The sequence below is a fragment of the Herpailurus yagouaroundi genome, unplaced genomic scaffold, assembly GCF_014898765.1.
Source record: "Herpailurus yagouaroundi ecotype Mexico unplaced genomic scaffold, PumYag 220, whole genome shotgun sequence".
Classification (NCBI taxonomy): Eukaryota; Metazoa; Chordata; class Mammalia; order Carnivora; family Felidae; genus Herpailurus; species Herpailurus yagouaroundi.
In genome coordinates this window covers 9769582-9783569 of record NW_024412451.1, presented here as the reverse complement: position 1 = coordinate 9783569, position 13988 = coordinate 9769582, and the positions used below count along the sequence as shown (strand labels likewise).

Here is a 13988-nt window from a genome sequence, read left to right as displayed (position 1 = left end):
GCGGGTGGATGGAGAGTGGCTCAGGGCGCCAGCCAGAGGGAAACCAGACGCGGGAAAGGCCAGCGTGGAAAGACACTTCTGCAGAGTCTCACGTCGAAGAGGCTAGAAAGAAAACACCTAAGGTCGGCACCCATGTGCCAATTGGAGGTGTTTTCTTCTCTTCCGTCTCGGGAGATGTTGAAACACGGGCAATATGTGTGAAGGGTTCCTTTCCTCTGGGATCACGTGGCGGGGGTCCTAACCTCCCAGCCCAGGGGGAGGCTGATTCCCAACTTCCTGCAGGGGCCGCAGACCCAGAGCCCCAGGACAGAGGCCTGCAGGACAGGTAACTCGTGCCCGCAGACCCCCGGGCCCCCACCCGCCTGCCCATCTATGCCCCCTAACACCCCATCTCCTCCCCAGCTCCAGGCCAGCTGCCGCCACCCAGGAGGAGACCCTCTGTGAGAGGAGTGGGGCCGCCCCGGGGGGTGGGGGCTGGGAAGGGCTGGTGGCTGGGAGTGAGGACGGCGTTCCTGCACGTGTGGCCTCGGCCCCTCACCCTCCACTGGAGCCCCTGGACCGCGGGGTGGGGTGTGAGCCCAGGGGACCTTGCCAAGAGATACGCCCCCCTTTCTGCCCCAACAGATGCCGCCGTGCAAGACGCACAGCCCGAGGAGGGGGTGGAGCTGGACCAGCGGGTGAGACCCCTGCTCCCGTGCAGACCCCGAGGGCCCTCCTGGTGCCAAACATAAACCAACGGACACTCCTGTGTCCTCACACCACCCGGTCGTGGCGGTGTCCCACGGGTGCCCTCTCCCTCCTTGGGCACCCCGGGGCCTCTTGCCGTGACCTCGCGGGACCTCCCACGTGCCCCCCTTGACTGGTCCTCACCCGCCGTCGGACTTCCGGTTGTTGGGGTGCTCGCCCAGGTCTCAAGAGGGTGCGTGAAGAAAGGAATCACCCGCAGGTCTCCAGGCCCCATTCGTTCATTTGCCCGGCAAATGTGCACGGAGAGCCCACCGTTTACCAGGCCCCACCTAGTGCTGCAGGCACGACAGTGAGCAAACCTGACCCACGCTCGGCGAGCTCACCTTGTGGGCGACAGACCGTATGCGAGGAAGTGGGCAGTGTCCTGGAGTGCAAAGTGTGGCTGGGGCAAATAAGGCAGGAGGTGGGGGTAGCAGGCGCAAAGGTCCTTAGGCAGCAACATGCGTTTTCGGGAAGGTGGGGGTGGCGGCCATGTGGTCGGAGCCAAATGAGCAAGAAACAGTGTCAGGAACAGATTCAGAGCCGTAGGAAGCACCCAGATGCCCCAAGGCTCAGGAAGTCCCTGAGGAGTCCACCAGGAGATTGACCTAAGCTGCCTAAAAGTTCGAAAGCATCACTCTGGCAACAGTGTGGAAAACTCACCGAGGCTGTCGAGTGGAATCAAGGAGACGAATCTCCCCCTCACTGTCTGTCTCCAGCAGGACGCGGAGGATGGAGACCCCCAAGGAACGACGTATGCCCAGGTGAGCCACTCAAGATCAAGACTCAGTCGGGGACCGGCCACTTCTCCTTCCCCCCTGTGGGGGGGATTGCTGGACACAGAAGCAGAGGAAGACAGGCAGTTGGACAGTCAGGTGGGTCCTCTCTTCTCCAGGCTCCCAGGCTCGCCCCACCCCAACCACACACCTCCCCTCTCCCTCCGCCCACTGCAGGCTGCCGCACCTGACGCCCCCCCAGATGTGACCTACGCCCAGCTGAACCGCTTGACGCTCAGACGGGAGACGAGTGCACCCCATTCCTCCCAAGCCGGGGAGCCTCCAGCAGAGCCCAGCGTGTATGCTGCTCTGGCCATCCGCTAGCCCAGGAAGGACCCACAGCCCACACTCCAGGGAGGGCACCGCGGGGACCCCAGGAGGCGCAGGAGCTGCCCACAGAGGCCGCCTAATGGCCCCAGCCAGCCTGGACTCCTAACATAGACCAGTAAGAACTCCTGGGACCCTCTGGGAGTGACCGGATTCTGCCATCAAAGATAGCTAGAGCCCCTACATTTTGGAAATAAAGCAACAGACTTCTCGATAATCCGTGAGTGAAATAAGAAAACCAAAATGGAAATGGGAGAATGCTTACGCTGAATAATGTAAATGTTACACATCAGACCTATGGCGCAGGAAAATTAGCAACCAGGAACGAACGTATTAGAAAAGAAAAAGCCTAAAAAGTCAATAGCATAAATTATTGTACCAAGAATTTAGAAAAAAACAGCAAATTATTCCAAATGAAGGTAGAAGGAAGGAAATTATAGCGATAAGAGTAGCTACTAATGAAGACAAACAAAAAATAGAGCATAATCAATAAAGCCCAAAACGTTTATTCATGAAAACATGAAACATATTCATAAACCCTAGCCACAATGCCAAGAAAGACAGAGAGAGAGAGAGAGAGACAGAGACAAAGAGGACATTATGAGCACAGCATCACATCCTATAGACTTTAAATACATAACAGAATTATTGTTTATTTTTATTACTTATTATTATATTATTAACGATTTTGTGCTAATACATTAGAAAATGTAGAGGAAATGGACAATTCTCAAAAATGCAAAATGATGAATAGGGATAAATAGAAACTCTAAATGCCGTATGTATAAAATATGTTGAATACACAATTAAAGTTTTTTCCACAAAGTGAACTGAGTCTGGAAAGTTTCACTGATGAATGCCTCCAAACACTGATGTACTCATAAAAATACACACACACATGAATGGACACACCTACATACATGTGAACATGCAAACACACATGTGGACACACAGGCACAAATATACACATATAAACACAAACATGTGAACACACATGCATGCACAGACACATGGACAGGCCTACATACATGTGAACACGTGAACACACACAAATATGTGAACGCACATGTGAACACATGGACACATATACGCACAAACACAGGAACACACGCACGCAGAGACACATGGACGGGCTTACACACATGTGAACACGTGAACACACACAAATATGTGAACGTACACACAGACACATGGACAGACCTACATACATGTGAACATGTGAACACACACTTGAGCACACACAGACACAGAAACACCTACACACAGGAACACACACATACACACACAAGAACCTGTGAACACACGTATGCACACGTGGGCATATGGACACACCTACATCCACAAACACGTGAGCACACATGTGAACACACATGCACACATACGCATACCAAACTTACACAGCCTTCCCCAGAGAACAGAGAAAGAAGGAATGCTCCCCTGACACATTTTATCAGGCCAGAAAAACAAAAATTGGCAAGAAAACTACAAACTGGGAAAATCACGGTGAGTTCCTTCGCATGGACTCAGGTATAGGTCCCTAAACAAAATATCCAGAGACAAGGTTCAGCGATCTATAAAATAGGTTGACATGTCATGACAATGCAGGTATCTTTTTTTTTTCAGGAATGCCTGGTGAGTTTCATATCCAAAATCAATACACTTCAAACATTAAAATAAGAAATAGTAAAGCAAGACAATAGCAACAGATGCAAAGCTTTTGATAAAACAGATCGCCAATTTATAATAGGGATAATTTTTACAGGCAAAAGCTTGAAACCTTTGTGCTGTGAAGGAGACTCAGACAACCATGTTCGGTGCTGCCACTTGTATTCAATAAGTAACCAGCCAATTAAATAAGGCAAAAAAAAAAAAAGTGATAAGCACTAAATGGATAGAATAATGCTGTATTGATTATTAATCGATCCCAAAATTGTGTGCATGGACTATTCAAAATCATATAAAGATCCATGATTCTAATTTGAAAAGGACTTATGCAATGTGTCTGGACACATCATCAATGTCCAAAAATCAACTGCATTTCTAGGGGGCCCTTGGGGGGCTCAGTTGATTAAGCATCCGACTCTTTAGTTTCGGCTCAGATCATGATCTCATGGTTTGCGGGTTCAAACTCCACATCAGAGTGCAGGCCCTGCTTGGGATTCTCTCTCTCTCTCTCTCTCTGCCCTTTCCCCCACTCATGCTTGCTCTCTCACTAAATAAATAACCTTTTAAAATAAAAATAAAAATCAATTGCATTTCAGACGTCCACTTTGGGGGCCCAGAGAATGGGGAGAGCAGGTTAGGGGCACCAAGTACAAAGGCAAAGGGTCAAACTGCGGGGTCCTCTCCTTTCAGAGCGCTGGCCGCAGGCACATTATTTCAAACTCTGAGGCAGCGAAAGCAGATAACCACCATCTGCATGGGGATGTTTACTGGATGCATCATACAGTGATGTTCCTCTACTAAGATTGTAAGAAATGCAGATAAATGACGAGCACTGGGTGTTCTATGCAAGTGATGAATCGCTAAATTCTACTCCTGAAACTGTTATTACACTATATGTTAACTAACTTGGATTTAGATAAAATTTAAAAATAAAATAAATATGGATAAGTTAAGGTGTTAATTCCCAGAGTCCCAAAGAATTGGGAGAGGTTTTAATTACATGCGATAGAGGCACGATTCATCTTATGACATGTCGCTTCATGGCGCGTTTTTACACACTGAAGGTTTGGGCAACTCTGCCTTAAGATTTTATTTTTCGAAAGAGAGCGCGAGCAAGGGAGAAGAAGGAGACAGAGGCTGACTCTGTGCTCAGCGCGAGTCTGACGCGGGGCTCAATCCTAGGATCAGGACCTGACCCAGACAGAGTGGCATGCTCAATCGACCTCAGCCACCCAGGAGCCCCAGCATTTTAAAATTAAGGTATGTACTTTTTTTTTTTTTAAAGACATAATGCTATTGCCCACGTAATAGACCACAGTATAGTATAAACAGGATTTTTATACCCTCTAGAAAACACCTCTGGAATTAATTCCCCAACATCCCCAGGTGTGCCTATAATCCTAGAGCGGGGGCGGCTGCAGCCCAGAGAAGGTGGACATCGCCACTCAGAGGCTCGCTAGCGGGCCCTGTGAGGTGACCGCCCAGGGGCGCAGGACGGTCCTCACTTCCCCGGGGGCGGACGCCGTGACTCCGGTCAAGGACAGACGCGGGCGGCACACTCAGCTCGCCGCCCTGGCCCTACCTGTCCTCTCCGAGTGCTTTTCCGCTCGGCACCACCTCTTCTGATTGGTGCAGGCTGGCGGCGTGCGCGCTGACGTCACCAGGCAGCGTCGTTGCTATAAAAGCGAGGCCGGGCCGCGGGCGTTTCTTTCTCAGCTCTCGGAGGCTACGGTGAGGGTGAGTGTGCTGCCCGGCTCTCTGGTCAGGGTGTGGGTTGCAGGGGCGTAAGGACCTTCCGACATGAAATGAGTATGTTAAGGCGGTCGGAGGTGGTTGGACGGGACTGCAGAGCGGTGGCGCTGGGCGAGCCGGCTTTGGCGGCGTCGCGGGCGGTTCTCGCGAGCCTGCGGCGGCGTTGTGGGACTGCGCAGGCGCCGTGCGCGGCTCTCATAGGCTCGGGTTTCCGTCCCGCGCAGGCGCACGCGGACATTCGCGGCCAACATGCCGGTGGCCCGGAGCTGGGTTTGCCGCAAAACCTACGTGACCCCTCGGAGGCCCTTCGAGAAATCCCGCCTCGATCAAGAGTTGAAGCTGATCGGTGAGTAGTGTGACCCGGGTTTCTGTTTCCGGGCCAGGTGGGGCTTGGCCGGCGCGTGGGTGAGGCCGCACACGTGCTCATTGCCGCGGGCCTTCTCGCGTGAGCGTCCCGCCTCCCCCCCGGAGGTGGGCATGGTTTGGGGTCTGGCGGGGTTGTCCAGCCTTGCGTTTGCACTTGGCCGGGGGGGCCGAGCTCGCTCGCCCAGCAGCCAGATCCCTCTCTTCGCAGGCGAGTATGGGCTCCGCAACAAACGTGAGGTGTGGAGGGTCAAGTTCACCCTGGCCAAGATCCGCAAGGCTGCCCGGGAGCTGCTGACGCTGGACGAGAAGGACCCGCGGCGGCTGTTTGAAGGTGAGGCAGTGTGCGCGAGCCCACGGGAGGGACACTGGGTGCGGGGCGCCGCCGGCCTCCCTCCCGCCTCTGCTCGTCCGTTGGTCAAAGGTCTGGGCCGAGCGGGGGGAGCCCACCTCTGGCCCTGAGTGGAAGTCATCCGTGGGAAAAGTGGGTCTGGAGCCAAATCCCCCTTTTCTGTAAGCGTGTGACGCGGGGCTCCCCAAGCATTGCCTACTTTTATAAGGTGGTCAGCGGTGTTTTCCAAAAGCCTGACCGGGAAGGCAGCCTGTAGGGTGACGATTTGGGAAGGGAATGCAGATCATTTGGGAACTTGACCACCTTTCCAGAGCAACAGCTGATTTCAATCACCTTATGATTTTCTTGTTTTTCAGGGTTGTAAGATGGCAATAATGTTAAAGTAGCTGGAGTTTTATTTTTCTGGGTTTTTTTAGATTTGTTACTTAATCTGCAGGACGGCTTCCTAGGGGTAGCTTATGATACATTTTACAGGTGATCCTCTCGTAGTGGGTCCAGACAAACTCAGTGATGGGGTGGACTGAGAAGAGTTTCCAGGAAGCTTAGAGAACATGACCAACAGTTGAAACAGTATCTGAATGTGAAAGAAGTCAGAGTATCTATCCCACAATGGCTTGTGAAAGCTTCTGTCACAAGTGTACAGGTCACTTGCTCTGTGTTAACTCCTAAAGTTGGGCTACCTGGAAGCTCTCCTCCTCATACTGCTTTTGGCCTGAGCTCGGGGACACTTGGTTTATAGGGGGGGCTGGGAATCATGTTTTGCTTGTTTCTAAATTTTTGATTTCTTTTCCAATCTATAGCTGAGAAGGAAACTGCTTTTACATTTGAGCCTTCACCGTTAATGGTTGGGCAGTCAGTCATATTAGAGGTTGAGAAAGCTCTGGAGCTTGTTTAACCATCACCGATAGATCACGTGATCATGAAAATTCAGGAATCCCCTCCCCTGTGGATGCCTGGGTGGGACTTGATCTAAAAGTCTTTGTGGAGCCAGCCAGTTAATTGAGGGCAGAGGGACTTTCTGAAGATCAAGCTACTCCAACCCATGGTCAGATACGCAGTCCTGTGGCTGACCGGGCAGGTGAACCCAGAGTATTTGTGGTTTCCCATGGCAGAAGTGGACTTTACTGGGGAAGGCAGCCCATAGGTTTGTAGGCATTTAGTAAACGAAGGTGTTTAGCCCGACTGGACAGGAAGGAGCCTGCAGGCTCTCTGCCTATCCCTGGAGGTGTTTGTCACTGGTCCAGCCTGAGGTCTAGCCTTCCCCACTAAAGGCAAGTGACTGGGTGAGAAAGTGTTCTGATTTTTATTAAAAAGGCTTTGCCTCTTAAACTAGTTGCAGCCAGCACTTGGCTGGGAGCGGTTTGTGGCTTCATCCCCCTGGCAGCTATAAAGAAACAGGTATAACATCCATTTTTCAGATCAGAAACTAAGGCATTTTAATGCTTATTTCGTGCCATTAGGACGAGGAAAGGCCTTTTAATGATAGTGGTTTTATTTTACATAGAAATTTCTAAAGAGATTCTAAAATTGATGTCAAGTTTCTGTTCTCTAGCATGAGGACAAAAAAGGCAAAAAGTATCCTAGCTGGTAGATAATCCCAAACTAGTTTTTGTGTGGGGGCATTTTTTGTATTAATATTTGAATAATGTCTCTTTTTAACCAAGGTATAATTCACAGACTGTATGTGGTTTTTAGATGTGTGGCATGATTCGATATTTCTTTGTACCATGAAATGATCACAATAAGTGATCTAGTTCATTTCTGTCACTATCTGTAGCTTAAAAAAAGTTTTCTTGTAATGAGATCTTTTAAGATGTACTCCATTGGTGCAGCAACTCTTGACTCAGGGTTGTGAATTCTAGCCTCACGTGAGGTGCAGATATTACTTTAGAAATAAAGTCTTAAAGATGTGCTCTCTTGACAACTTTCTCGTATACAGTGAGTATTCTAACTGGAATGTGGTACTTTTTGACCACATTCACCCACTGCCCTTGTGACTCCGGCAACCACCATAATGTACTCTGAGTCTGCGAATTTGGGGTATTTCTGTTGATGGTAGCTTTGTGTGGCTTCCATGTATAAATGAGATCATGGCCTTTGTCTCTGATTGACTCCACTTGGCATGGACCTCGGGGTCTGTCCGTGCTGTTGCAGGTGCTAAGATTTCATTCTTTTTTATGGCTGACTAATCGCCCGCTTTGTGGGTGCCGCATCTTTTACCCGTTCAGCTGTCATTCGGTGAACACTTAAAGTTGTTTCCATGTCTTGGCCACTGCAAATAATGCTACAGAGAGTGTGGGGGGGAGCTTCCCTTTTCCAGTTAGCGCATTCGTTTTCTTTGGATAAATATAATATCCAGAAGTGACATTGCTATGTCATCATAGTTCTGGTTTTGACTTCTGAGGAAACTCCATCCTGTTTTCCAGACTGGCTGCACCAATCTCACATTCTCTTTTAAATTTAACGTTCATTTTTGAGAGACAGAGCATGAGCAGGGAAGGGGCAGAGAGAGAGACACAGAATCCGAAACAGGCTTCAGGCTCTGAGCTGTCAGCACAGAGCCCAACGCAGGGCTCGAACTCACAAACTGCGAGATCCTGACCTGAGCCAAAGTCGGGTGCTCAACCGAGTCACCCAGGCGCCCCTACACATTCTCACCAACAGTGCATGAGGAGAGGGTTCCCTTTCTTTACATTTCACGGACTGTTTTTTTGTCTTTGATATTGTTTTTGGCAGGTGTGAGGTGACATCACTGTCGTTTTGATTTGCATTTCCCTTTATCCTGAGAGAGCACAAGCCAGGGGAGGGGCAGAGAGGGAGAGAATCCCAAGCAGGTTCTGTTATCAGCACGCAGCTGGCTGCAGGGCTCAGTCCCACAAATCGTGAGATCATGACCTAAGCCAAAATCAAGAGTCAGAGGCTGAACCGATTGAGCCACCCAGGCACCCTGGATATCATGGGTATTGTAACAATACTTCCAAACCATAGGCATGGAATACCTTTCTATTTTAATGTTTTAGGGGTTTTTTTGTTTGTTTTTTTGATGGTGGGGGGAGCACAGGATCTGAAGCTGACTCTGCACTGACAGCAGAGACCAATGTGGGACTCAAATCCGTGAGCCATGAGATTATGACCTGAGCCAAAGTCAGATGCTCAGTGAATTGAGCCACCCAGGCACCCCTGTTGATGTTTTTGTAAATGGTTAAATATCCTGTCTTAGGTTGAGCATTCGTTAGAGTGAAGAACGAAGCCATACTAGGACTTGGGATGTCGGGAAAGGTAGAGTGTGTGCCTCCATTTTGATCGTCTTTCTCCATTAGCTGTGCTAGAAAGACTGCAGTTTTCCAGGGGCAAGGGGTCATGATGCCAAGAATCCGGGATAGTACAGAAGAGCTTCCTTGAATTGTCTTGCTGTAATGAATGATAAGGTCACTTGACGAGAAGTGAAACTAATCCTTTTTAAGGAAAAGCAAAGTTGGGCTTTTACCCCAGTGTCACGGTGTTAGGCTATGAGCCTGTGTGAGTATGAACTCTGGGGACAGGGTTTGCCTCCGGGATCCCAAGTCCTGGCCGCTGTGGCGTGGTCAGGGGCTATGGGCAAATTGCAAGGCCTCCTGCACCTGGGGGTTACTGACCTCATGCCATTGTTGGCATGAACACACCATGATTTCTCAGCAGGAAACCACAGATAGAATGGTAGAGCATATGACATACTCCTTAAACGTGTGCCCAGTCTGAGGCTTCTAGGGCCTAGAGGCTAAGTGCTGACGGCCCTATATTGTCAGGGAAGGCGGTTGAGCCTCAGATTTGACTGACTAGTAGCGGTTTCTTGACTCCGGCAGGTTAGGTCTTGACCGCTGCTGCGCTCCATTGTGGGAATGATGGGTTAGCAGCCGCAGCACCTGGTCTTTGGGGGCGGTGGGGAGTGGTTAAGTCCTCTGGCAGGATTGTCTCATTACTCTCCTGACAGCTCACGGAAGGTTCTGTTCCTTGTTTCAGAGAACAGAGGTGGGTGTGGTCACCTGCCCTCCTTGGTAAGACAGGTAGGTGTTGCGTGGTTGTGAGGATCGTAGGAGCCACACTGTGGCCACTGTGTTGGATCTTACATCAGAGTCATGGGCCCTGCTTCCCACTCACATCCCACCTCCATGCTAGGGAGCCCCCAAGAAGTCTGAAGTGAGACGGAAGCCTGAATGCGTGCTTCCTTCCCCTCCTACCAGGTAACGCTCTGCTGCGGCGACTCGTGCGCATTGGGGTGCTGGACGAGGGCAAGATGAAGCTGGATTACATCCTGGGCCTCAAGATTGAGGATTTCTTGGAGAGGCGCCTGCAGACCCAGGTCTTCAAGCTGGGCTTGGCCAAATCCATCCACCATGCCCGCGTGCTGATCCGCCAGCGCCATATCAGGTACTCCCTCTGGGCTCCCGGAGTCTCTCTTCCACCCCATCCTCTCCTCTGCTGGTTGCCCTCGCTGAGTTTGCGGTCCTTGCCTCCTGCACAGCCCTCGGAGGTGACGGGTGTGAACACACCTTGAGGGTACAGGTTGACCCAGGCAGAGAGCTCCTGGGGCGCTGGGGACGGCCTCGTCCTCCCCCTAGCCCGGCGCAAGGGTCGCTGCGGCCGGAGCCGTACACCTTGTGAAGGCCTCTGCGGGCGCGCAGGCAGCTGGACAGGTAACCGCCCTGGGTGCGCCCAGCTGGCTTGATTGGGTCCGTGGGTTCGGCCGTCTGTTGGGCCCCCCACCTGGTGGCCGTCACGTTCTTGCACGATGTGGGCGTCAATTTGGTAAGCTCGCCCCAGTCCGCGGTCTGATGCTCAAGTGCCAGGGACTGCAGGGGTCTGGCTGGCTCCAGGTGGCAGCTGTCAGGGCAGAAGGGTTCTGTATCTGGGTGCTCTGTTTGCCCTCTGTCGGGTTCCAGAGAACCTGGACGGGCGGCTGCTTGAAGGACTGTGATGCTGCATCTCAGGTACTACACCTGAAGCTCAGTTGAGTTTTAGACATCAGATCCTGGAATTGCTGCCATGTTGCCTTCTTACTTAGTGGTCACATGTGGGGTTTACTTGTGGATGTTTCCACTTCTGTAAGATGCGAACAGGAAAAACTCTCTCCTGCGATGCTCTGACGCCCTCCTGATCGCACAGGCGCTGCGGGGTCAGTGTGGCTGCAGCACCCACCCTGCCGGCTGCAGAGTCGAAGCAGAGAGTAGGGTCTCATCCTGCTGGGATCCTTTCCCCCCTCCCCTCACCTGCCATCCCCCCTCCAGGGTCCGAAAGCAGGTGGTGAACATCCCGTCCTTCATTGTCCGCCTGGACTCCCAGAAGCACATCGACTTCTCCCTCCGCTCTCCATACGGGGGCGGCCGCCCTGGTCGCGTGAAGAGGAAGAATGCCAAGAAGGGCCAGGGTGGGGCTGGAGCTGGAGATGACGAGGAGGAGGATTGAGCCCACCCGCCCCACCGCTGGGCTATGGATTGCTTCGTTTTCTAGTCAGATAATAAAACAGAATCAACCCTTTGGAACTGGTGTTTATTGGTGGGTCTGTTCTCCTTCCTTCTCTGAACACACAGGCTTCTGTGGTGGGAAAAAGCTCAGGCTTCCTCATCCTAGCAAGTTCACACTTGGAGCATTGCCTCTTGCTTAGAGGGGCCTGGGGAGCCTACCAGCTGGGGATCCTTGTTGGGGTAGGGGAAGTGCACCCCACTCATGTCTGCTGCTGGGAGCCAGCTGTTTGCATTGGGGTGGGGTGGAGTCCTTTCCCGGCAGAGAAGTAGTGAGTGGGGGTGAGGGGTTAAATGTTGGGGGTGGGCGCAAAGAGCTGAACCTGGGGTCACTGGTGGAGACGAACTACTGTAGTTGGGGTTTGGTAGGAAGCCCTTGAGAAGGTGAACAGACTGATTTCAAAGCTCATTTTGGTGGGGTTGGGAAGTGGGTGAGTCCTAATTAGGGGCCTGTGGGAAAGGACATTTAAGACCCAGCTTCGCAGTGATGGTCCTGGGAGGCTGCCTGGCTGCCACGAAGCCTACAGAAGGTCCTGAGTAGTCCTATCCTAGTGCTGGTTGGTAGGCCCTGCCCTTCCCCCCACCACCAGGGTTACCACTTGGTGGTCTTGGCATTTCCATGGGAATCCTTGGAGTCAGGGTCACTTTACAGGAACCCTAAGGTCAGCTGTATGGTGATGGGAATTCCTGGAAGCAGTTTCCACAAGGTCCCAGTAGTTGGGTCCTTGTCCTGCCTCCAGGCTGGGTGGGATCAGGTAGAACCCACTGTGGGCAGCTCCTTTGCCCTCAGGCTCCCTGCAGGAGACCTCGCAGACCCCTGGAGTGTGGGGTGTGGGTCCTGCTTGGGCTAGTGGATGGCCAGAGATGCATACACACTGGGCTCTGCCGGAGGCTCTTCTTGGGAGGAAGCGGGTCCACTTGTCACCCGCCTGAGGGTCAGGCAGTTGAGCTGGGCATAGGTCACATCCTGAGGGTCTTCAGAGACCAAGCTGTTGATCTGGGCATAAGTCCCATCTTGGGAGTCTTCAGAGACTACAGCCTGGAGCAGAAGGAGAGAAAAGGCATGTGGCTGGAGCAGAAGAAAGCCTGAGGCCTGGGGAGGAGAGGATGCACCCACGGGGGGTCTAAGGCCCTGTTAGACACTGTGAGGGATGGTCTTGAGCCCCCCTTGCCCTCCTTCAGTTTGTATCTGGGGGAGGAGGGCTGTTGGGGTCCAAAGTGCCTACTGCCTGGACACAGCTGGTACGTGGATGGTTGGCCCCTGGAATCTGGTGCTGGGGGAGGGCAAGGCTGGAGGTAGGAATTGAGTGTGGCCATCAACGTGGATGGACAGGCCCCCACGCCCCCACAGGGGGTTCAGCCCGTTGGCCAGGGTGAATCGCGTGAACAGCCGTGGCTGTGGGTGGGACAGATGGGGAAAGACTGAACAGAAAGAGACTGAGCTAAGCTACAGGACCACTTTGTGTAGGTTTTAGGAGGTGCCGCCTCTGGGCCTCTACTGGCCCAGGGCCTGGATTTCAGCCCTTTGTGCGGGGCACAGGCAGCCCTAAACTCCAACCCTGCCCCCTTGGCCTGAGTGTCCCCAACAGCTCAACAGAAGAGACCAAGGACCCTGAGGTTGTAGCCGCCCAGAGAGTGGCGTGCTTCCAGAAGGGAGAGGCTGCGGGCTGCCGGGTGGAGTGTCTGCTGGATTTATCACATGAACAGAGAGGCAGGGGTGCCCTGGTCAGGACCACAGGGAGCCCACCTGGCTGTCCAGCTGTCTGTCCTCTTCAGCCTGTGTGTCTTTCATGACAGCATCTGGTAGGGACAGAAAAAGGCGGTCCCATCTCTTGCCAAGATCCCTTGAGATCTTGTATGGCAGGAGCCCAGAGAAGATCAGTGATGTTACTAGGCCACAAGGTGATCAGATGCTCTCTCACACCCGAGCCCAGGACCCTCTCCCAATCCACAGCCTCCACTGCCCACCCACATTCTCTGGGCCCGCCTCCTCCCCAGGGTGGCCCCACACTTCCCCTTACACAAGTTCTCATCCTGGGCAGCCGTGGCAGCGGGACCGGAGCTGGGGAGAAGACAGGGCTGTTAGGCGGCAGTGAGGGGGCCACCAGCTGGTGAGAGTGGGGTCTCGGAGAGGTCTTACCTCCCATGCAGGCCTTCATCCTCAGGCGCTGGGATTGTGGCTGCTGCTGCTGCGGGGAGTTGGAAATCAGCCTCCGGCACCCCACCGTGGAACCCTCCCCTGGGCCTCCCTTAAGCTGAGGATCTCAGAACTGGAAAGATTATAATCCCCTCCAATCACCGTATAGAATTCAAAACAAAGATGTTCCAAACAAAAAACAAAACTTGGATGTGTTTTCAAGCATTTCATAAATTTGAGAAGGCAAAAAAATTAAAATATTTACACGTATGCTCACATGTACTCCTCTCTCCAGACTTTCTCACTGGGCGATGCTGGAGTTCTACGCTGGCCTTTCCCGCGTCAGGTTTCCCTCTGGCTGGCGCCCTGAGCCACTCTCCATCCACCCGCGG

At 52.5% G+C, this 13988-nt stretch overlaps 2 protein-coding genes and 1 long non-coding RNA gene across 3 annotated transcripts in view; 2 read left to right on the top strand and 1 right to left on the bottom strand.

Annotated features, from left to right (window-relative positions):
- The first annotated feature begins 108 nt into the window (after window positions 1-108).
- On the top strand, window positions 109-2659 carry LOC121018851 (uncharacterized). The gene is made up of 5 exons (XR_005785336.1): window positions 109-325; window positions 403-440; window positions 625-677; window positions 1446-1490; window positions 1680-2659. It is a non-coding gene; the product is annotated as an uncharacterized LOC121018851 (long non-coding RNA).
- A 2447-nt stretch (window positions 2660-5106) lies between these two features.
- RPS9 (ribosomal protein S9) lies at window positions 5107-11480 on the top strand. The gene is made up of 5 exons (XM_040457902.1): window positions 5107-5231; window positions 5471-5592; window positions 5821-5943; window positions 10182-10368; window positions 11226-11480. The coding sequence occupies exons 2-5, from the start codon at window positions 5496-5498 to the stop codon at window positions 11401-11403; spliced, it is 585 nt and encodes a 194-aa protein (XP_040313836.1). The 5' UTR covers window positions 5107-5231; window positions 5471-5495; the 3' UTR covers window positions 11404-11480.
- LOC121018916 (leukocyte immunoglobulin-like receptor subfamily B member 4) overlaps window positions 11471-13988 on the bottom strand; it is a 9423-nt gene continuing 6905 nt past the window's right edge. The window contains 4 exon segments of the mRNA XM_040457962.1: window positions 11471-12498; window positions 13207-13259; window positions 13481-13521; window positions 13600-13708. Of these exon segments, the coding sequence (XP_040313896.1) occupies window positions 12307-12498; window positions 13207-13259; window positions 13481-13521; window positions 13600-13708 (395 nt within the window). The 3' untranslated portion in view covers window positions 11471-12306.

Coding starts and splice junctions, on each gene's coding strand:
- RPS9 (XM_040457902.1), top strand. CDS start 5,496: ATGCCGGTGGCCCGGAGCTGGGTTTGCCGCAAAACCTACGTGACCCCT. Junction 5,944..10,181: donor CCCGCGGCGGCTGTTTGAAG/GTGAGGCAGTGT, acceptor CCCTCCTACCAG/GTAACGCTCTGCTGCGGCGA. Junction 10,369..11,225: donor ATCCGCCAGCGCCATATCAG/GTACTCCCTCTG, acceptor TCCCCCCTCCAG/GGTCCGAAAGCAGGTGGTGA.